This window comes from Sciurus carolinensis, chromosome 8 (assembly GCF_902686445.1).
Source record: "Sciurus carolinensis chromosome 8, mSciCar1.2, whole genome shotgun sequence".
Classification (NCBI taxonomy): domain Eukaryota; kingdom Metazoa; phylum Chordata; class Mammalia; order Rodentia; family Sciuridae; genus Sciurus; species Sciurus carolinensis.
The window spans coordinates 56,433,306-56,456,808 of NC_062220.1; the positions used below are offsets into that span (position 1 = coordinate 56,433,306).

The following is a 23,503-nucleotide window of genomic DNA, read 5'->3' on the forward strand; positions in this document are numbered from 1 at the left end:
AATTCCTGGCCTATTAGTTAAACAAGATTATTGATAAGATCCCCCTTTAGCTAGAATTTATTTTTTTAGAATTGTTTTATACTGTATATCTTTCCCTCCCCAAAGTAGAGACTACCTACTTTTAGAAGCAAGAGTAGCAATCAGTATTAGATATAAACTATAGTTTGTTATTTGATATGTTCTCTATTTTAACAAAATTAAAGTTCTGTTGACATAGAGCTCATTTTGTTTCTTTATCAACACTTAAGAGATCTGAGAAAGCTAAGGAGTATTAATTCGGTTTGTCAAAGGAAATATGAATAAAAAGTACTTTCCATTTTACTACTAAACATACTTAACAGTCTACTAATTTAAATACTCTTCCCCTTTGTCACAAGGATATTTTCATTTTTTCTGGGGATGAACATTTCATCTCCAGAAAGCTCTAAGTTCCATGAGGGAAGAAATCTGCCAAACTTATCAGGGTCTTTCCATCAGACTACATGGCATTCTTGGGGAATCAGTGTCTCACAAGTCAAGTTTTGTGAGTAGTGGCTCACTTTCTCGTGTTAGAAATGGGAAATTATTTTAAATGTGGTTACTGACTGTATTTGAAAAACAAATTTTTGGGTAACTTTTGATAAGATATCAAGAGATGTTGATGAAAATTATGGACATTCTCTTTAGAAAAAAGTGCACACATACAATCATGAAAATGTCCTGCCATTTGAAGGCATTTTGATCCTCAGAAGTATCCCTTTACTCTTTAATGGGTTATTGATCATGAATCATGGAGACCTGTCATTCTTCTACAAAAATTGATCTTAAACAGTGATTTCAATATTTAAACAAAAAATTATGTGAACAATCATATCCTTGACTCCTTTATTTTGGAAGTGATCAGATTGTAGATTTTCCAATAGTATATTGCTAGAACAAACTTGGCAATTTGAGTACCTTAGTGATGGAGGGAGTTTACAAACTGGGAATGAGGTGATAGGAGAATACACTGCTGGAAGGAGTAGTTAGAAGGAATTGATTGTGGTGAAGTAAGTCAAATTTGAGTACATGGAACAGAGAAGTCACTCTGTTAGGGACCTTAGAGGACCAGAGTACACAAAGGTAAAGCTCATATCTCAATGAAGGGTAGGCTGGTTTACCAACCACCTAATAGGCCTCATCCTCACCTGAAAACAACACCAGTGAAGCAGCACATTCATCCTCTGCCCAAGGGGAGAGAAAAGAGTCCTTGTCCAAAAGTCTTGAAAATGTAAGCAATCTTCAAAGTCACATGCCTAAGAATTTCCAATTTGGGAGAAAAAAATAAAGCTCTAAAGTTTTCATCCAGCAGAGCCAGCCTCCATTTCTGATTCCTGGAATCCTAAAACACTTTAGGTGTTACAATATAGTCTCGAGAGATCACAAAATTTTTTCTGGGTTTGGTTGATGATCCTGTGGAAGAAAAAAACGACTGCTTGGCTTGGCAGAAATACAAGAGAGATAAGCTGCTTGGGGAAGAGGGAACTTGTTCCAATCCCCGTCCCAAGGTCTTTTCACAATGTGTGCGTCAGCCTGAGAAATTTTTATATGTAATGCCTAAGTCTAATTATTTAATTTGGCTACAAAGAATTGGCGCAGTATGCTTTAAGAGTTTTGATGCTAGCATTGTCACAAGGCAACATTAAATCATTTGGAAATGATAACACTCCAGGTTAGTCAATATTTTTGCAGCTGTTTTTCCTTGTCAAGTTTGTTTGAAACTAAATTAAATAGAATGGGTTATGGTGAAAGAAAATTAAGCTAATGATTATGTCAACTGCATATTTATTTTTTTCACTGCATATGTAGAGGGTAAAAGTGAGATACACATCCCTCTTTCCCTTGGCATTGCTGTAATTCAGGGACTCACCGAGTTTTTGAAATTTCTGGATAGTCTTCCTGACACTGCCATTCCCCATCCTTATCCATCACGAACACTGTAGCCAGACTTATCTTTCCAACAATCAATTATAGTCTTCCTTGCATAAAAAGATATAGTGACTCCCAGTCACTTACATAATAACCAAACTCCCCAGTTTGATGTCTTCGGTCCTGGTTATCTGCATGCTGCCTTTATGTCTAGTCTCACTTCTCACCTCCCCCACATATTCTCTATGTTTCAGCACACTGAATTTCTTCAATTCCACAACTATTCATTAAGTACTTAATTTGTCTCAGATTCTGAGTGAGGTTCTGGGAATTCAAAGATAACTAAGACATGGTCTTTGCCTTGTGCTCACACTCAAGAGTAGGAGACATGCAGTCATCCACCTTATCCATACGAAATACTTGCCAAGAACTCCAGGTGCCTGAAACTGAGGAGAATACTGAATGCTCTGTACATGATGGTTTATTCTAGATTTACACCCCTATGATAAACTTTAATTTATAAAACAAGAACAGTAAAAGATTAACAACAAGTACTACAAAAATAGAACAATTATAACATTGCATTGTAATAAAAGTTATGTGACTGTGATCTCTTAAAATATCTTATTGTACTGTACTCCCCTTTCTATTGGTTACAACGTGAGATAATACCCTGCCCATGTGATGAAGTACCATGAAATGAATGACAGCATTGCTTTGCAGTATTAGGCTGTACTGAATTCTGGTGGTACATCAGGAGCATCTGCTTTGGGTGACCCTGAAGCACTGAAGCCTTGACAATGCCAGATGGGTAGTATGTACAGCATGGATACGCTGGATGAAAGGAAGATTCATGAGGAGCATTTGCACTTCTATTAGAATTTATTTCTCATATGCTGTGTTTTATTTTCATAATATCTTTTAATGTTTATGGAACATGTTTTGTGTACACTGGATGGAAGTCAGAACTCTATGATAATTAATTTTCTTAAACTAAATACAACTTTAATCATTTTCTGGCCAAAGACATAATGCTATAATATATTTTAGTAGCTCCAAATGCAATTAGCCTATTTGTGCAAGGCTAATATCCAACAAACATTCCATATGGTTGTAAGTAGAACTAAGAAGAAAAGACTGGAACAAAAATATTTCATACAGTACTTTCTTCAGTTCACTGCCTTTTGGTTTGTTAAAACTAAGATGAATCTAGCTTAGAAACTAAAGGAAATAATACTTACACATAAAATAGAAAAAAGAGAGAATCCTCCAAAATATGAAATAATAAATTCTGTAGTTGAGTGACAGAATATATATCCCCTAAATTTAACAAATTTGAAGGTCTATTTTACAGAGGTTGAAATTTCCATACTCTTGAGAAGTATCTTCATGTCTATTTCTGAGATACTATCTCTTTTACATTTATCATCAATTAATAATGAATTACTTTAAAACAATGAGTTCATTTTAAACTCACAACTTATAGAATTTAATAAAGTGATGAGTGATATTATTACCTTATCAACATTTGATATTCTAGGAATGTAGAAAATGAGAGAATATTGTTAAGTACTTGAAGTAAAAAACAAAATCTGTTGAAAAGATTCGGGCTCCTTAGATAATCTGTTTGTTAAAATTAAAATGAAACAAAGAATTTGGACCTTCAGTCAGGTATCAAAGAAATAAAAACTAAGAACTCGAATTCACTTATCAGTTTTGACCGCACTTTTTTTTTTTTTTAACTTTAGGCCATCTGACTTCAACTCACCAACATTACATATCTTCACTTATAAAATCTTGAATTCGTATTAATTTATTTTCAAGGTCATTTTCAGCTTTAAACTTCTGATTCCATTACTAGATCAAGAGTATGTCTCAGAATCCATTTGATTGGAATCACCTCGTTTACATCTTCTTTCTGCACATTTAAAATAGTCATGTGATAGTATAATCTTTTAAACACAGGAATCAATCTAAACACTATCAAAAAACAAAAGGGGAAAATGATAAGCCATAACTGCAAGATAATATTTTCCAAAGACATATGTGATAAGGGATTGTGATTCAAAATATGCAAAGACATATTAAAAGTCACAATAAGAAACAAAAATATATTAAATGGGCCAAAAACCTTACCAGACATGTCACCAAAGACAGACTGTAAAAAAACATATGAAAAGTCACTCTATACCTTCTGTCCTTAGGTAAATGAAAATTCAAAAAGACAGTATCACTAAAAACCTATTAGAATGGCCAAAATCAAGAACACTGACAAAATGGACACAGATGAGGATATGGAACAACAAGAACACTCATTCATTGGTAGGAATGAAAATAGTATGATATTTTGGAAGCCAGTAGACAGCTTCTCACAAAACTAAACATGCGATCCATCAATCAGACTTCTTGGTTTTTACCCAAAAAGTTGACAACTTGTGTTTACAAGTAGCCTACATACAGATATTTATAGCGGTTTTATTCATAATTGCCAAAACTTGCAAGCAATGAAGAGGTCCATCAGTAAGTGAATGGATCAATAAACTGGTACATCCAGACAATAGAATATTAGTTCACAGTAAATGATATTAGATACTGAGCCAGGAAGACACAGAGGAAACTTAAGTGCATATTACTGAGTAAAAGAAGCCAGTAGGAAAGGGCAGCATACTATACAATTCCAACTACATGACGTTCTGATGAGGTGAAACTATAGAAACATGAAAAAGATGAATGATTGGAACCAGGGGAGAAGGATAAATAGAGCACAAAAGACTTTTAGGGTGTACTGTGATGATGGATACATGCCATTATACATTTATGCAAACCCCTAAGATGTACAACATTGAGACTCAACCCTAATTTAAACTATGGACTTTGAGAGATAATGATGTTAATGTAGGTTCATTGATTGCTAAAAAAAAAAAAAAAAAAAAAAAAAAATGCCACTGTAGTGGAGGATGTTGACAATGGGGAGGCCATATATATGTTGGGGCAGGAAATAAGTCTGTTTCTTTCAATCAATGTCACTGTTAATCTAAAATATGTTCTAAAGAATGCAGTCTATTTTAAAATGTACAAGGGAAAGAAATGTTAAAAGATTTATGACATAGTTTGATCCCTGCTTTTTATATATCCATTTTATCAAGTTTCAAATATTCTCAGAGGTAGATATTTTAAATTGTAATTCAAGAAAATGAGCTCAGTTGTAAAATATTTTACATTAATTATTTTGTGTTTATATATTTGTATTTATTCTAATATGCTTAATATCATATAATTACACATAAAATGATGTTAATAAAATAAAAATATAACACATTGCCTTTATTTCTAAATAAGTATTTATTAAAAACTAGTTATTTGTAAATATCTTAATTGGAACTTTCATGTCACATACATGTATTTACAAAGACGGGAGAGAGAGAAAAAAGTAAATATTTGACTTAATAAAAATATTTTTCTTTCTTTCATTTTTTTCCCATAGATTTGCTGCTTTCAAATAGTTGCATTCCCTTTTTGGGTTCATCAGAAGGGCTGGATTTCCAGACGATTCTATTAGATGAGGAGAGGGGCAGGCTGCTCCTGGGAGCCAAGGACCACATCTTCCTGCTCAGTCTGGTTGACTTAAACAAAAATTTTAAGAAGGTCAGTTTATTTATATATAGTTGATTGAATTATTTTAATTTCATCTGTGCTCTTCTGCTTTGTTTTAAGTGATTCAGTGTCAAATTAAAAAAAAAAAAAACACTTCATTACAAAAAGCCTCAAAATACATTTTGATTTTCTGTGGATTTAAGCTCATATGTATATATTTTATTAAGAGTAAATAAGTATAACCTTTCAAAACCTTTGAAAATATGAATGAAAGGAATCAAAAGTGTGCATATATGGACTTTTACAGTTGAAATGCAAAGTTTTAGATTAAAAAATAACAAGTGAGCTATTCACTGAGAATGAACATTTATATTAATAGTATTATAAACTTGTATTTTTACTAACTTTTAAATAACAAATAAGCCTAGCTCCACTTCACAGTGTGGCCGTAGTAGCATTTTAATACCATACTGTTCTCTCCACACTTTTCATTTCACATTTGAGCAAGTTGCTCTTAAGGCCCAATCACTCCCAGATAATGAAGTCTTATAATGTCCCAACTATGAACTGCTTAAGAACAGTCTTACCACTAAAAATAAATACACAAGGACAGAACCAGATGCTCCAGTAATCATCACCCCCACAGACACACCAGTTTGGACATCTATCCGCCTACTAAACTACTTTTACAAGACATAAGAAACATCAATGAGAGACCATAGTGCCTGGTTTTAGTAAAATAAGAAAAGAAACATTATGGTGGATAGGAAGTGTGAAGAGAGATACCTCCTTCTTGGAAAAGGGAGAAGGAATCAAGTCCAGACCTTGGACTTGAAACGCAGTACCAGACCCACTACAGTTAAACCCAGCGCCAGGCAAAGACCCATAATCTCTAATCCCAGGCCAATAACAGTCTTAGTTGTTGGAACTGCATTAGCCACGTGGCTGTTGCCACCACCCCTTGCCCTACCTCAGGTAATAGAAAGTGGGTTAAGACTCAACCCACTAAGAAGCAGAGCATGAAAACCCCCACAGGATTTCAAGCAGGACATGAAAACTACCACTATAAGCAGGGCATCAAAACCACCACAGCCTCTAGAGGAACCCCAGTGTCAGGAGGAGACATGTGGTACCTGTCTATTGAACTTCTATTCCAGATAGCATCTTCAAATCCTCATTGAATAATGAGTTCCATGAATCTACCTGGCAGGGAACAGGGATTATGGGAGGATTTGAACAAGATTTTTAAAAATCTAATTCACAAATAATAATTGTATATATTTATATGGTATGATATGTTATTTCAATACATGTGTACAGTGTATAATGATCAGATCAGGATTTTTTTTTTTTTTTTTTTTTTTTTTTTTTTGTGGTGCTGGGGATCATACTCAGGGCCTTATGCTTATAAGGCAAACACTCTATCAGCTGAGCTATCTCCCCAGCCCATCAGATCAGGATTTTATCTTGTCTGGTCCCACTGCAATGAAACCTAGAGGTAGAATCCAAAGCCATGTCACAGGTCAAAAACAGTTTCTAGATCTGTCCTGTAGTAAGAGAAGACCTATGAGTCAGTGGAATGGGCTCAATTTTTGGCCTATATCAGTGCCAGCCTTGGAATGGGCCTGAGTCATCAGTCTCCTCTATTCCACCTGATTGCAAAGGTTCCAGTGACTATGAGATTCAAGTAGCTATTGCAGACAGCATCAACTTGTGGCTGGTTGCAATGGTCTTATGCCACCTAATTCACCTTGGCAATAAGGAGTCCATAGCAGTATGAGCCTTGGTCTTACCCCAGTGCTGTGCTGGTCCTGCAGGCTATGGGCTCATGGTATAACACAACTTTGCAATGTTAGTGGCCACATGCATGGCATAGGAACTTGGAGCTGGTAATTCTGTGGTGCTTCTGCCCAGACCCAGCAGGTTCCCACAGTACTTAAGCACAGGTGGATAAGTGTAGATGAGGAGTCTGGGCCTAACCTGGCTCAAGAGAGAGACTTTAGCGGCTAGACTCTAATTTCAGCTACTCCCTGTCTTGCTGAACAACATACCAACCTGAGCTTGGATCACCTGAAACAGGAACAGCCCTCTGAGAACCAACTTGAAGCATGCTTTGACTGAGTGCACGATCTGAGACTGAAATAGACGAAGTGATTACTTCAGGGAAACAAGCAGGGAAAATAAGATTTCTAACTGGAAATTCTGGAAGTACAAGTATAAAGCCAGATTATGATGACTGGAATTAACATCTAATCCTTCAATGTCCAGATGATGTCACACAACCAATATCAAGATTTTTCAAGAAATGTGACCTCACCTGATGGTCAAAATAAAGTGCCAGAAATAAATCTGATAATAACCAGTATGGGCACACTCAGATGAGGAATTCAAAAGCAGTTGTTGTAAGTAAACTCAAGGAGCTTCAAAAAAAATCAAAGAGAAAGCATTTACTACTCTAACAGAAAAGTTTAGCAGAGAAAAAAAAGAAAGAAATCATTGAGCTGAAAATATTCTAAGCAAAAAACAAACAAACAAATAAACAAAACCAGAATAGATCACCAGAAGAAAGAATAAAAATGTCTATTTGAAAACACACAGTTAGGGCTGGGGATATAGCTCAGTTGGTAGAGAGGCCCTGGGTTCATTCCCTAACACCAAAAAAAAAAAAAAAAAAAAAAAAAAAATACACAGTTAAAGGAGAAAAAAGAATGTAAAGGAATGATGAAATCAGATGGGAACTCTGAGAATGCATTAAAAGGACAAATATTCAGGTAATTGGAGTTATAGAAGAATTTGAGAATAACAAAGGGATAGAAAGTTTATTCTAAGACATAATAACAAAAGCCATCCTTGGTTCTAGAGAAGGATACAAATATCCAGGTACAGGAAGGTCAAACATCACTATTCTAATTTAATGCAACCAGTTCTACTCCAAGACACATTATAATCAAACTCTCAAAGGAGAAAGATGAAGAGAAGATTCTCAAGGCAGCAAACAAAGAAACAGATAACACATAAGGGTGTCCCAGGATACCAACAGCAGATTTCTGAGCAGAATCTTATAGACCAGAAGATTGACATGACATTTTCACAATAATAATGGAAAAAAAGAACCTGCTTACCAAGAATACTATGCCCAGCAAAACTGTTTTTTTATAAATGAAGGAGAAATAAAGACATTCCTAAACAAAACTGAGATAGTCATATCTCAATCAGATCTGTACTACCAGAAATGCTAAAGAAGGTTCTTCTAACTGAAAGAACTAAATTTAAGAGGCAGTAATGAGTAAGAAAACATGAGAAGGTATAAACTCACCACAGAGTAAATATAAAGACAAATTCAAAATGCTCTGATATTATAAACATGTTGGGTAAACTCTTTATATTTTAATCATGAATCCTGAAAACAAAACAATTAAAAAATAATAACTACATGAAGAGATAAGCAATAGAGCAAAATGAAAATGAGATATCAAAAATTCAAAAATGCGTGGAGGAATGGCATGCAAATGCAGAGTTTGTTTTAATATATTTTGTTTCATTTTTTGTTGTTTTTCCTCACCTTTACTATCATGTTAAGTTGCTATCATTTCAAAATAGGTCATTATAATCAGAGAAGGTTTCTATAAACTTCATGGTAACCACAAAACAAAAGTTATTACAGACAAACCAAAAATAATAAGCAAGAAGTCAAAGCACACTGCTAGGGTAAATCACCTAACCACAAAGAAAGACTGTAAAAGAGGTAGAAAAAAAGAGAAAGAAACTGCAGTAAAACTAGAAATATAATTACCTTAAACTTAAAACTTAAATGCATTTAATTCTCCAACATAAAAACGTAGGCCAGGCACAGTGGCGCATGCCTATAATCCCAGCGACATGGGGAGCTGAGGCAGAAGATTGAAAGTTCAAAGCCAGCCTCAGCAACTTAGTGAGACCCTGTCTCAAAATAAAAAATAAAATGGACTGGGGATGTGACTCAGTGGTTAAGTGCTCCTGGGTTCAATACCTGGTATCAAAAAATAAAAAATAAATAACATAACATAACATCACTGAAAGAACCAAAACCAAGACCCAACTATATACTGCTTATAAGAAACTCAATTCATCTCTGAGGACACAAATAGACTGAAACTGAAGGGATGAAATAAGATAGTCTAATCAAATAGAATCCAAAAGAAAGAAGGAGTAGCCATACTTACATCAGATATAATAGACTTTAAAAGAAGAGTAGTTAAATTAGACAAGAAAGGTCACTGCAACATGATAAAGGGGTCAATTCAGCACTAGAAAATAATAATTCTAAATTATTAGAGTAGGAATTACTTTACACGCACCCAATGTCAGAGAATTCAGCTATATAAAGCAAGTAGTAATAGACCTCAAAGGAGAGATATACTCCAAAACAGTAATAGTTGGAAACTTCACTACCCCACTTGCAGTAGTAGACAGATCTTCCAGACAAAAAATCAACAAAGAAACAGCAGAGTTAATTGTACCCTAGACCAAATACCTAACCCACATCTACAGAACATTCCATCTAATACCTGTAGAATACATATTTTTCTTATTAGTACATGAAACATTCTTCCAGATAAATCATATGATAGGCAACAACATAACTCTTACCAAATTTTAAGAAATTGAAATCATATCAAATATCTTTTCTGACCATGAAAGAACTAAGCTGGAGGCAAAAATGCTACAAAGTTCTAGTCTTCACAACAGCCTGGTATTGGAATAAAAACAGACAGCTAGCCCAATGAAAGAGAATAGAAAGCACAGAAGTAAACCCACACATGTACAGACATCTGATTTCCAGCAAAGGTGCTAAGAACACACAATGAAGTAATGATAATCTTTTCAATGAATGGGGCTAAGAAAATGGGTGTCCATGCAAAAAAATTAAATTAGACCCTTATTTCTCACTAGTCACAAAAATAAACCCAAAAAGGATCAAAGACTTCAATGTAAGACTTGAAATAACTAAACTGCTAAAAGAGAACCCAGAGGAAATACTTTAGGTCTTTGGAGTGAATTGGAGCAAGGCCCCAAAAGCACAGGAAACAAAAGATAGCATAGAAAAATGGGACTACATAAAAAGTTTATGCACAACAAAGGAAATAATGACCAGAGGAGACCATACAAAATGGAAGAAAGTATTTGCTAACTAAAAAGCTGATAAGGAAAATACCCAAATTATATAAAGAACTAAAAAAATTGAGTGACAAAAAAATCAAATAATTCAGATTAAAAATGGACAATAGACCAAACAGACATTTCTCAAAAGAAGGTGTACAAATGGCCAGGAAGTATATGAAAAAATGCTCAACATCAACTAATTATCAGGGAATTCAGATGTGGAATCTGGAGGAGGTGATCACCTAGAAGTAGAGTAGAATGTTGGTTACCAAAAGCAGGGAGGCGAGCAGAAAGGAAGATATGGGGAAAGCTGATCATGGATACTAAGTTACTTTTAGGTAAACTTTTCTCAAAAACACAAAAAACAGCAGATGATGATGATGAGGGGCAAACTCTATGCCCTTGGTGAGAATGTGGAAAATAGCATAGAGGATCCTCAAAAAACAAACAAACAAAAAAAATAGAACTACTATATAATCCTGCTTTCCCATCACTAGATATATATTCCAAGAAAATGGAATCAGAATTTCAAAGAGACAGCAGCACACCTGTATATATTTTAGCACTATTAAAAATAACCAAGACATGAAAACAACCTGTCTGCCCATCAAGTGATGCAAGGGTAAAGGGTAAAGGGTATACCTTATGTACAGGTATACATAAGATAACAGAGTACTATTCAGCAACAATGTGAATAGAAGTGGAGATCATTAGGTCAAGTGAAACAAGCCAGACACAGAAAGACACTACCACAAGATCTTACCAAACATGGAATCTGAAGAAGGTAATCACCTAGAAGTTAAGAGTAGAATGGTGGTTACCAAAATCTAGGGAGAATAGATGGGAGGGCGGTATGGGAAAACTTGATCAACGGATACTAAGTTACATTTAGGTAGTATTAGTAAATTCTAGTGGGCTAGTTCTAGTGGCATGGTAGGTTTGCCATGGATAATAGTAATATTCTGTATATCTCTAAAAGCTAGATAAAAGGACTTTACATGTTTTCACCATAAAGAAAAGATAAATATTTGAGGACATAGATATGGTTAACTTGATTTAAACATTTTACAAAATATGCATGCATCCTTAGATCACATTAACCCATTAATATGTATGATTACAAAGTTTAATCTATCAGTTAAATTAATTTAATTTTTAAAAATTAAAACCAGAAAATAGCAACTAGTTATTCAAAATTCAAAAGGTATTACTACCATATCCTACATTTTCAAGTCTCAATGTGATGTTCAAAGGAAGGGGTTCCACACTAAACCTTATCAATTACATTAGGCAATACTTTGCAGATATCAATATCTAAGCAAGCAGATACAGACACCAAGGATACCAGAGCTTCAATGATTGACGAGAAGACGTAATGCCTGACCAATTGTGCATCAATGAGCCATCTTCACTTCTGTTTGAGAAGCACTGCAAAAGAAATTCTAGGAGCCATTGTAAGGTTTCAGGTCAATAATTCCAAACACTGATTTATTCTGAGTCAAAAAAATATCATTTACAGTTCATCTTAGGATATTGAAACTTCATACAGTATTTATCTACAATGACCAGGTTCATTTATCAGTTTTATTTAACCCTCTAATTATGAGATATACTTCATAACTGAATATCAATTTCTCAGTTATTTGAATATTATATGTTCTCACAGCTTTAATTTGCTTAGCAAAATATTTATCTTCATTTATATTAATATTACTTAATTAATTCCTCTAGTAGAACACTTGGTTTTGCTTTTTAATCATTTAATTTTTAGTAGGTCTTCCATTTTTGGGGGGGTTCACCAAGGGAAAAGGTGCTACTTCTTATGAATTTTCAGACTTGAAGAAGAAGCTTTTAATGTAAATGTATACATTTCATGTAATCTGTACTTCTAGAAGAAAGAGAACACTGCCAACTTTTGTTCTCAACTTCTCTTAATCCAAACACTTAAAATTTCAGAAGAATATCTTGTTTTGAAGAAATTACAGTTATCCTGTAACCTGCATACTATCAGGTAAAATAAACAGTTGAATCTACACTAGAATTTGAAAAGTTTACCCTCCACTCTGTCATAGCTCCATTCTATTTTTCTGAAGGTCATTTTTTTTCTTCAGGATTTTAAAAATTATTTATACTCTTAAGAGTGTCAATTATTGGTGTCAAGTAAATATCCCAACTGTCTGTAAATGTCTTAGAGGAGAATGACAGTTTTTTTTCAAAAGATACTAAAGAAAATTCTTAGTTAACTTTGCAGTTTTGCTTTAAGAGATATTCCATGACTTAATATGCATTTTTCCAAATAATGTCTGTCTTAGTATATAATAGCAGGAGTTATTTCATACTTTTAAGGGAATTTGTTCTTGTTCTCTTTTTTGCCTTTAGGGAGTGGAAGAGAAAGACCATTTATCTGGATAGAGTGTATTAGATCATTGCTTAAAATAACTTCTGATAGCGTAACTTCCCTTCAGTGACTATTTTAAGTAAATCTCTCTTTGGCTATTTTCCATGCTTGAAATGTGCTAATATTTAATAAAGTAAATGTTTATGAAATACCAATTTCTCTTATGATGTTATTGAAATAAATGATTATTTAATACATTATACAATTAGAGATTTTCAACATAACTGAAATTTCTTTGTCTCTGTATAAAATGTGTAATTCATAATGGGGTTATGTGTGCATTGGTAACCATTGGTGTTTATGTAGGCATCCACCATTCCAATTTATATAAATCACTCCAGTGCTAAAAGGTACTCCACAGTAGCAAGTGTCAAGATGTAGTACTTTCGCAGTGTTTAGACCTCCTCAGTTTGTATTGGCTCAATGCCCCTCGGCAAAGATTCAAACTCCTCTGTAGAGGAAACCACACATTTTGGACCTCTGAGGGCTGAAGGGTGTCTTTTGTACTCTTTAGAGTTAAAGCAATCTATAACACGTAATTGAATTATGAGTGACTAGTTGGGAATTTTTCCCCCTGGGAACTTTTTTTAAAAAGAAATAAACAAAGAAAGAAAAAAAAGAACACTTTGGAAAGTATTTAATCGAACTAAATAAAATTTAGGATATATGTGTGTATGGAATTTTTGTAAAAACAACACTGTGCTTATTGCAAAGTAACCATTATCATTCACAATTGCAATGGATATTTAGTGTGAAATCAACAGAAAGTACAGCAAAAATGAATTAGATATAAATATTTAAAAATATCCTTCTTGTTATTCTTATTATTGTTCAGACCAGATTTTGAATTTAGTGTAGTGAATGGTACAGGGTTATGTTAATAAATATTTGACTAATTGAGTTCAGAGAAAGAAAGACAAAAAGAAGACCTTTTGGAAAACTTCTTTTTTTTTTTAACCTTTCCAAATTGAGATGAAAGAGATGAGATTCTGGGGTTTTTTATTGTTGCTGTTGTTTGTTTGTTGTTTGTATGTTTCGAGGTGAAGGAATAATTTGTGACTTCATAGACTTTGGGGCATGCATTATATCATGAGGAAGTGATGCCTTATAATTTAACAAGGCTTTTCTAAACTTGAACTATAAGGCCTCTTTTCAGTTAGGGACTACCCTGTGGATTCCTCTCTGGGACAGATAATGCACATTGATTAGACTTCTCTTCTCTTCTCTTCTCTTCTCTTCTCTTCTCTTCTCTTCTCTTCTCTTCTCTTCTCTTCTCTTCTCTTCAACTATAGCAAAATGGAGCAGATGTGATCACATTACAGGGGAAGGACATGGATCTAGGACTGTACTTGTAAAAAACTTGTGTTGCAGGGTGAGTTATCCCAGAAACCAACTCTGAGATGATGCTTAACTTGCATTTGTAAGAGTGCTTGGATCAGCAGGCATGGAGGGGAAGCTAGAAAAGGGAGAACATTAAGTTCCAGTAAAAGCTCCAGTCCGCAAGCCTGGCTACTACGGTTGCAAAAATTCCCTATGTTCCTCCAGTGTGAGTGATAACATCATGTTAAACCAACTTTATCTTTTTCTCTTACCTAATGCATTCACAATGACCTTGAAAGTTATCTTTAAGTATATAAAAGTCTGATCCTATCTCTTCATTTTTTATACACCTCTAACGGTTTTTCTAAAAGCTTAAATAAACTTCAGTCTCTTTATTATGACTTTTTTTTAGAATTTTTTTAGATGTTAATGGACCTTTATTTTATTAATTTATTTATATGTGGTGCTGAGAATTGACCCCAGTGCCTCACACATGCTAGGCAAGTACTCTTCCACTGAGCCACAACCCCAGCCCTTATCATGGCTTCTAAGGCTCTTCCTAACCTATTTGCACCCTGTGATGCTTCTGGTCTCATTTCCATTCATTCTTCATTGTTCCCTCACTTGCTTTCTAAAATTTCTCCATTTTCTATTTCTTTCTCTCTTCTACTCAAACTACTACCCTGTTAATTATTTCCAAAATCATTTACTTTCAAGTTCTCTGCCTTTGCTAAAACTTCCTGGGATGCCACTTTCTTGCACATCTCACTTATCTTAGTTCTTTTTTCAACTTTTTCCATATTTTTAATTGATTCATTACAATTGTACAAAATGGTGGCATTTGCTGTTACATATTTGTATAAAAACACAATATAACAATATAATTTGGCTGATATAATTCTCCAGTATTTCCCCTGTTCCTCTCCACAACCTTTCCTAGTCTATTTCCTCTACTCTACTGATCTCCCTTTGATTTTCATGAGATTCCCCCCTACACACATATCTTTTCCTTTTCTTCTCTAGCTTCTACATATGAGAAAGAACATACAGTGCTTGACTTTCTGAGTTTGACTTTCTGAGTTTGACTTATTTTGCTTAACATGATGTTCTCTAGTTCGGTCCATTTTCCTGCAAATGACATACTTTCATTCTTGACAGCTGAATAAAACTCCATTATGTATGTGTGTGTGTATATATATATATATATGTATATATATATATATATATATCACATTTTTCTGATCCATTCATCTGTTGATGAACACCTAGGCTGGTTCCATAATTTGACTCTTGAGAATATGCTGACTTGACTACTTAAGGATAAATACTGAAGAGTGGTACATCTGGGTCATATGGTGGTTCCATTCCTAGTTTTTAAGAAATCTTCAGCCTTTTCAGAAGTATTTAGGTTTCTCACTTAATCTTCGGGGATATGGGAAGATATTGAAGTGTGCTAAACTTCAGGGTAACATCATCAGAATGTATGTTTTTCATAATCCTTTTAATTACAAGGCAGGGAAATGGTAGACCATAAATAAGAGTGACTGCGGATAGATCAATAAGGATCATGGTACTAGCACAGAGGATATTACAGGTATATACATACATGTATAAAGAAAATATGTGTGCTCAAGCTTGTATGAATATAAAGCATAAAGAAGCTTAATTTCAACTACTTCACTTTGAGCTCTGGAATAATAACTTTATTCACTTTCTTTGATTTATTGTTGTATTATACTTTTTGTAAAATAATTAGTTATGTGTGTAATAATCAAATATCATAAACTTACATAAAGGATTATTTGTACAAAAAAAAAAAAGAAATCTTCACACTGATTTCCATAGTGGTTGTACTAATTTACAATTCCACCAACAATGTAAAAGTTTTCTTTTTCTCCACATCCTCTCCAGTGTTTATTATTATTTGCATTCTTGATTTTGAACATTTTTTTCATATGTTTGTTGGTTATTTATATTTCTTCTTTTGAGAAAGATCTGTTTAGTTCATTAGCGTATGTAATAACTGGGCTATTTTTTGAGTGTGTGTAAAGTTTTTTAAGTTCCTTGTATGTTCTCAATATGACTCTTCTGTCGGAAAGTAGCTAGAAAATATTTGCTTCCATTCTATAGGCTATCTTTTCCTGTTCTTATTTATTTTTTTTCTGTGCAGAAGGTTTTAGTTTGGTGCCATCCCATTTATTAACTGAGCTTTTGGGTTCCCATTGAGAAAGTCACTGTCCATGCCTATATGTTGGAGTTTTGTATAATTTCTGGTCTAATTCCTGGGTCTTTGATCCATTTTGAGTTGACTTTTGTGCATCATGAAAAGTAAGGATCTAGTCTCATTCTTCTATATATGGATAATCAGTTTTCCCTGCACCATTGGTTAAGAAGATTGCCTTTTCTCCAGTGTACATGTTTGGTAACTTTGTCAAAGGATGTATGGATTTGTCTCTGTGTCTTCTGTTATGTAGCACTGAACTGCATGTCTGTTTTTATGCCAAAACCGTGAAGTTTTTGTTACCGTAGCTCTGTAGTATCATTTAAAGTCAGGTATTATGATATCTCCAGCATCGCTTTTTGTTTTAGAATTGAAACTTAGATATTCTGGGTCTTTGATTCTTTCAAATGAATTTTATGACTTTTTTTCCTTGTTCTGTGAGGAATGTCATTGGTATTTTAATGGGAATTGCATTGAATCTGTATATTGCTTTTGGTAGTATAGACATTTTGACAATATTAATTCTACCTATCCACTAACATGAAAGATCTTTAAATCTACTTGTGTCTTTTTCATTTTCTTTCTTCAGTCTTCTAAGATTTTCATTGTAGAGGTTTTTGACCTCCTTGATTAGATTTATTCCTAGGCATTTTATTTTTTGTAAGGTTATTGTAAATAAGATTGTTTTCCTGATTTTTTTCTCAGGATTCATTATTGATATATTGGAAAACTATTGTCATATGTTGATTTTATATCCTACCACTTTGCTGAATTTGTTTATTAACTCCAGCGGTCTTCTGTAGTGATAATTGGACATTTTCCTTTCCCATTTTTATCCCTTTTATTTCCTTCTCTTGCCTAATTGCTCTGGCTAGAATTTCTGCTAGAATATTCACTAGGAATGGTGAGAGTGCACATTCTTTTCTTATTCCAGATTATAAAGGAAACACTTTCAGGTTTCTCCATTCACAATGATATTGGCCTTGGGATTATCATACATATCCTTTATGCTGTTCCTTTTATCCTTTGTTTGTTCAGTGTTTTTATTATGAATGGGTGCTGAATTTTGTCAGAGACTTTGTCTAAATCTATTGAGATAACTGTGATTTTTCTCCTTAATTTCTTCTTATTAATTTGGTGAATCATATTTATTGATTTGCATATGTTCAACTGTCTTTGCAGTTTGGAGATAAAAACAGCTTGGCAATGATGTACTATCTTCTTAACATGTTGTTGAATATGATTTGATAATATTTTATTAGTTGGCACTTAAGTTCATCAGCATTTGCTTTTTGTTTTTAATTTTTTACATTGGTCTATAGTTTTCTTTCCTTGATGTGTCCTTTTCCAGTTTTAGTATGAAGGTGATACTTACTTCATAGAATGAATTTGGAAGTATTCCATCCCTGGAATAATTTGAGGGGCATTGACATTAGTTCTTATTTTGAGGAGCATTGACATTAGTTCTTATTTTGAGGGGAGCATACAAATAAGTAAATAAACTATTCCAACAGGTAATTGGTCTAGAAATGTATCATGCAAAATAAACATGTATTATACCATGTACTGGCAGAAATCACAAAAGTAAAAATTGTTAGATTTAACTACATAAAGAAGGAAACCATAAAGCAAATTGTTATGATGAACCAGTGAAATTTCTAATCATAGACTATTTTTTCCATAAAAAAGGCAATTTCATGTGATCTAGCATATACAGGTAAAGAATAATGTTTATAACAAAATGAGAGAGTGGAATAATGCTTTAATGTACAAAGAGCTCTTAAAACCCAGTAAGGAGAAGTAAAACTTTCCAGAAAAAAGAAACTGGACAAAAGGCATGAATGGGTAATTCATGAAATGTTTCTAACTTAAAATATTTGAGATAATATTCAACCTCACAGACAAATAAACAGAGCAATAACTGACTAACTCTTCAACTAACAATGCAGATATTATTTAAAGCCTCTGTTGGAAATTCTGATAATTTCCAAAATCTGAAGGAAATAGTAACTTAATAATTTTTGTTAAGATTTATAATGAATTTATGAATATTTGCTCAAAATGCACATATCTTTTGGCCAAGTAATTCTATTTCTAGTCATTTACCTTAATTTATAGTCTAAAATATATACATATGCATGAGGTTGATCTTTATAAAGTGTTCATAGAAACCAAAGATTAGTATACTAATTTTAGTCCTTTGGGCATAAACCTAGGAGTGGGATAACTAGGTCAAAAAAAGGATGGAATTGGAGAATATCATGCTAAGTAAAATAAGCCAATCCCAAAAAAACAAAGACCAAATGTTTTCTCTGATGAGTGGATGATGATACATAATGGGGATGGGGTGGGGTAAGAGAAGAATGGAGGAACATTCATCATTACCCTATGTACACGTATGATTACATGAATGGTGTGAATCTACATTGTGTACAACCATAGAAACAAAGTCGCACCCAGTTTGTATACAATGAATCAAAATGCAAACTGTAAAAATAATAATAATTTTTTAAAAAGAAACCAAAGATTAGATAAGATAAATGACTTATATCAAGTTAAATGTCTAACAGTATCCAGATATTTGGTCAAATATTATTTTGAATGCTTCTATGAGGCTGGTTTTTGGATTAGATTAATACTGAAACCAATGTACTTTGAGCAGGGCAGACTATGCTCCCCACTGTGGATCAGCTTCATCCAGACAGTTGAGGACCTGAGTAGAACAAAGACTGACCTCCTTGGGGCCAGAAAGAATTCTGCCAGCAAACATTTGGTTGCAAATTGGAGAATTAACTCTTCCCCAGTCTCCAGTCTACTGGCCCACACTGCAGATTTAAAGCCTTTGTAATTGTATGAACTAGTTTCTTAAACTGAATTTCTCTCTCCATATGTGGTCTGCCCTCTGTATCCCAAGGTCTGTTAGAATTCAGCTGGGAATCCATCTGGTCCTGGGCTTTTTTTGTTGGAAGGCTTTTATTACCGCTTCTATTTCATTGCTAGTAATTGTTCTGTTTAGGTTTTCTGTGTGCTCTTGATTCAATTTTGGTAGGTCATATGTGTCTAGAAATGTATTTATTTCTTTCAGATTTTCTAATCTATTGGAGTTTAAGTTTTCAAAATAATCCTTTTCTTTTGGTTAGTTTGGCTAAGGGTTTATCAATATTGTTTATATTTTCAAAGAACCAACTCTTCGTTTCATTGATTCTTTGTATTGTTTTTAAATTTTCTATTTCATTGATTTCAACTCTGATCTTAATTATTTTCTTCCTTCTACTGGTTTGGGAATTGGTTTGTTCTTGTTTATCAACAGCCTTAAAATGAATTATTAGGTTTTTTATTTGGAATCTCTCTGATTTCCTTATGTAGGCACTCATAGCTATAAATTTTCTTCTTGTAAGTGCCTTCATAGTGTCCCAGAGGTTCTGGTATGTTTTATCACTATTCTCCTTTAATTCTAAGAATTTTGGGACTTCTTCCCTGATGTCCTCCTCTGTTACACATTCATCATTCAAACGTGTATTGTTCGATTTTACTCTCTTGTCACCTTCTACTCTCCAAGGCTTCATCTCACTCTCAGGAGAGAGTTCTTTGTGTTCACTAGAGCATGTTATATGCTTATAGCAATGTCAGATGCCCTATCTGATAGCATCACCATTGTTCATTTGTATAAATATATCCCTTGTCCAAATTATACCCTCCTGGAAGTGGGGAGGGATTCATGCCGCACTGATTCTTCTTTGGCACACAGCACAGTCTTACACATAAAACACATTAATGTTTCTTCAGTGATTTTGAATTGATGATTTGTTATTTTTCCTCCTATGCATGAGTAACCAATATATTACTCTTATCAAACAAAATGCTGTTAGCTTGGAACTAAAGAACCCATAACTATGTACAATTGTTACATTATCATTCAAAAATAAAATTCAAGAAAGACATCATTTGAACTGGTAAAAAAATCTAGTCTTCTAAATATCACTTTGATTTGGTAATACCATGTAAGTTTTCTCCCTTTAATAGATTTTGGGGGAGGTAACATTGCTGTGAAAAAGTGGGTTATAATTTAGATCAAAGAAGTAAAGAATACATCATTATCCTATGGTCATAGAATTTAGTATTATCCACTAAATATTTGATGTACAGGCAACACATTTTAATCTGAAATAACCAAAAACGACTTAAGGATCATTGAATATATTTCTTAGGAAAATTATGTGTAAGATAATGCCACTTCATTGATTTGATTTTGTCAATCTCTGAGGTTGAAATCAATAATACGCATTACAGAAGTAAAACTTTAAATACACTTTGAATAATTTTTAAATTTTGTCCTTCCCAAATTTTAGTCAATGTATTTTTTTCTCCATTATTTTTTTAAACAAAAATCCATTGGAGTGTGTGCTCTTGGCACTAAGAATATACAGTGGAATATAAAATTCAGATCTTTTCATGGTTTATAAGACAATGTTAGACAAGGCATAACATAGTTATAAGGCAGAAAATGTTTAAATATCCAAAATAGTGGGAGAAAAACATAGAGGAACCAGGAAGAGGGGTTGGAAATCACATGCTGTGCTTAAATTTGAAAGAATTCAATATGGATGAGTAAAATTTGAATTATTGTTAACTGGTTAAAACTGGTTAATTTAAAAAGGTTTAATTTGAAATTGGAGCTTGGGTTTAGTGTTTCTTTGTTCAATTAAGACAGGGAAAACCTTTTTTGAGAAATGGAGCAAGAAGATAGTGTTGTCTCTCTTCTATATATAGATATCTCACAGCTTAAATTAAAGGAGCTGAATTTTTCTGACCCAGCTCTTAACATCCTTCACCATCTCTCAAGTCAGAAGAAGTGTATTAAAAAATTCAATAGTCCTTGAAAAAGGTGATTGACTGTGGATGGACCTTAATATGCATTTATCATTCATTTATAAGTGATGCATTCCAAGTATGTTCAGCATTGACATTATAATAATGAAAGTGTTTAACATTTATGCAGTGTGGATCTTTGGTTTGTAAACTACATAATATATGTCACTTTGACCACAAGTAAATATTCTCTACCTCAGCCAGCCTCAAGTAGTCCTAGCAATAATTCACATAAAATACATAGCTTTCTATATGTAAACTTCAGGAGTAATATATACAAAGTGAAAGTCTTTCTCTCTCTTTCCATTTCACTTTTTTATAATGGAGTCATAGTTGACAGAAAATATATATTTTTTTTCAATACTTTGTTTGGTTATGTTATTTAATTGGACTTCTGAGTTAATGAATTATTGGGATCCTTCCATCAAGAGATATTGTTTTGGAAGCAGTTCAAACCTGTATGGGTGGAATGAGTCTCTAAACTAGGATTCATGTAATAGCTAACAAAGGGAAAGATTTATTAACTTTATATTTCTTTTTATCTATATTATTCAACCTTTTGTTTCTTAGTTTTCTTTCTTTTATTTTTTTCTCCCTTCTTTTTCTGTGTAGGCTGTAGGGAAAGGTGAGTAGACTTTTAAAAAATGAACTTACTCTGAGACCACAATCATTCTTTATTTGATCTACTAATCTAACAATAACTGGCATGCTAACTCATAGACTGTAACAGGACAACTTCATTCTGCCTCCTACAATTCCTTCCAATCTGCTCTGTGAGGCAAGTTCTTCTCCTGGGTTTGTTGGATAACTTTAACAGGTCCCATGGCTTCTGAAGGCACTTTTAAGTAGTACAGAAAATTATTATTTAAAAATGGAATGTCCAGTGTAATGTCATAAAACTTCATTTATCATCGAATTTCTGTGCTCTCCACCTGTCCCCACTTGAACCTGCCACGTACAGGAGAGCCTGTCATAGGGAGATAACCAAGGACTTCACTGTTGCCCTGGCTAGTACTCCTTCTCCTCCTTAAGCTTGTTGAACATACTGCCTGACTCATGCAGGGTCAAAAGATCAGAGGGAAAAGGGAAGAGAGGGAAGGGGTTCAGAGAAATGTCTCCTTTACTGGCATTGTCAGAAGTGGGTCACTTCCCAGATGTTTTACCAGACGTGTAAAATTGGCTTTTCTTTTGTACCTACCTTAATTTCCCTGGCGTGAAATTTCTTTCCTTGCCGTACTCTGGATAAGGGTGACTGCATTTCTCCTCTGACTAATGTGTTCTCATTCTTTATCCTAAGACAGGTTGAGGTACTGCCAGGTGTTAGCTTCTAAAATCAAAACCACACACTCTTCTTGAACAGCACCTAAGATGACCCCATGACCTCATTTTTTATCAAAGTTCACCTCTGTTCCATGGGACACCTTTATGTGCTTTTCCCTGGACATACTCTGGAGGTGCAAATTGATACCAGTTTAGATATCAAACCTGTCCTCTGTTTTCACTGCCACTTGTCATCTCTCACATTTTAGATATCCTAGAAAACATGCTCAAGAACAAGTGCTTCTTGAGGTTCCATTGATGCACCTTCCCTAGCATCTACTCTTCTTCACTCCTGGGGTTTGGAATAGATACACCTGTTTCAGGAAAAAAAAAAAAAAAAAAAAAAAAAAAAAACCTTCCTCAACAGAAAGTAAAATCTCTCTAATCTCCAGTTTTCATCTGTTTTATAATTTGGACATGGATGAAATCACGTAAATGATTCTTGGTAATAACCAAGACTTTGAAAATTTTTGCACTTAGAGCTTACATTTTATTTTGAATTTTGCTTCTGTTAGGATGTTCAATTTTACCATCATGCTTTACTATCCAAGCCATAAAATCAGATCTCAAAAAAAAAAAAAAAAAAAAGTTTTACCTTCTAAATGTCATAGTTGAGATCACTGTACATCATTCTTGAATATTCACATTAGAATCACAGGGTTAAGGAAATGTTAATATTTTCATTAATATTATTTACCATTTGGTATAAATAGCATCAATCAAAATATTTTCTCTTTCTTGTCTTATTTCAC

The 23,503-nt window shown here is 33.7% G+C and overlaps 1 protein-coding gene across 3 annotated transcripts in view; it reads left to right on the top strand.

Moving 5' to 3' along the window:
* Sema3d (semaphorin 3D) overlaps window positions 1–23,503 on the top strand; it is a 192,299-nt gene that overhangs the window by 78,181 nt on the left and 90,615 nt on the right. For all 3 annotated transcript variants that reach the window (XM_047561877.1, XM_047561876.1, XM_047561879.1), the window contains exon 4: window positions 5,372–5,532. In XM_047561877.1, the coding sequence (XP_047417833.1) occupies window positions 5,372–5,532 (161 nt within the window). The remainder of the gene's footprint in view (window positions 1–5,371; window positions 5,533–23,503) is intronic.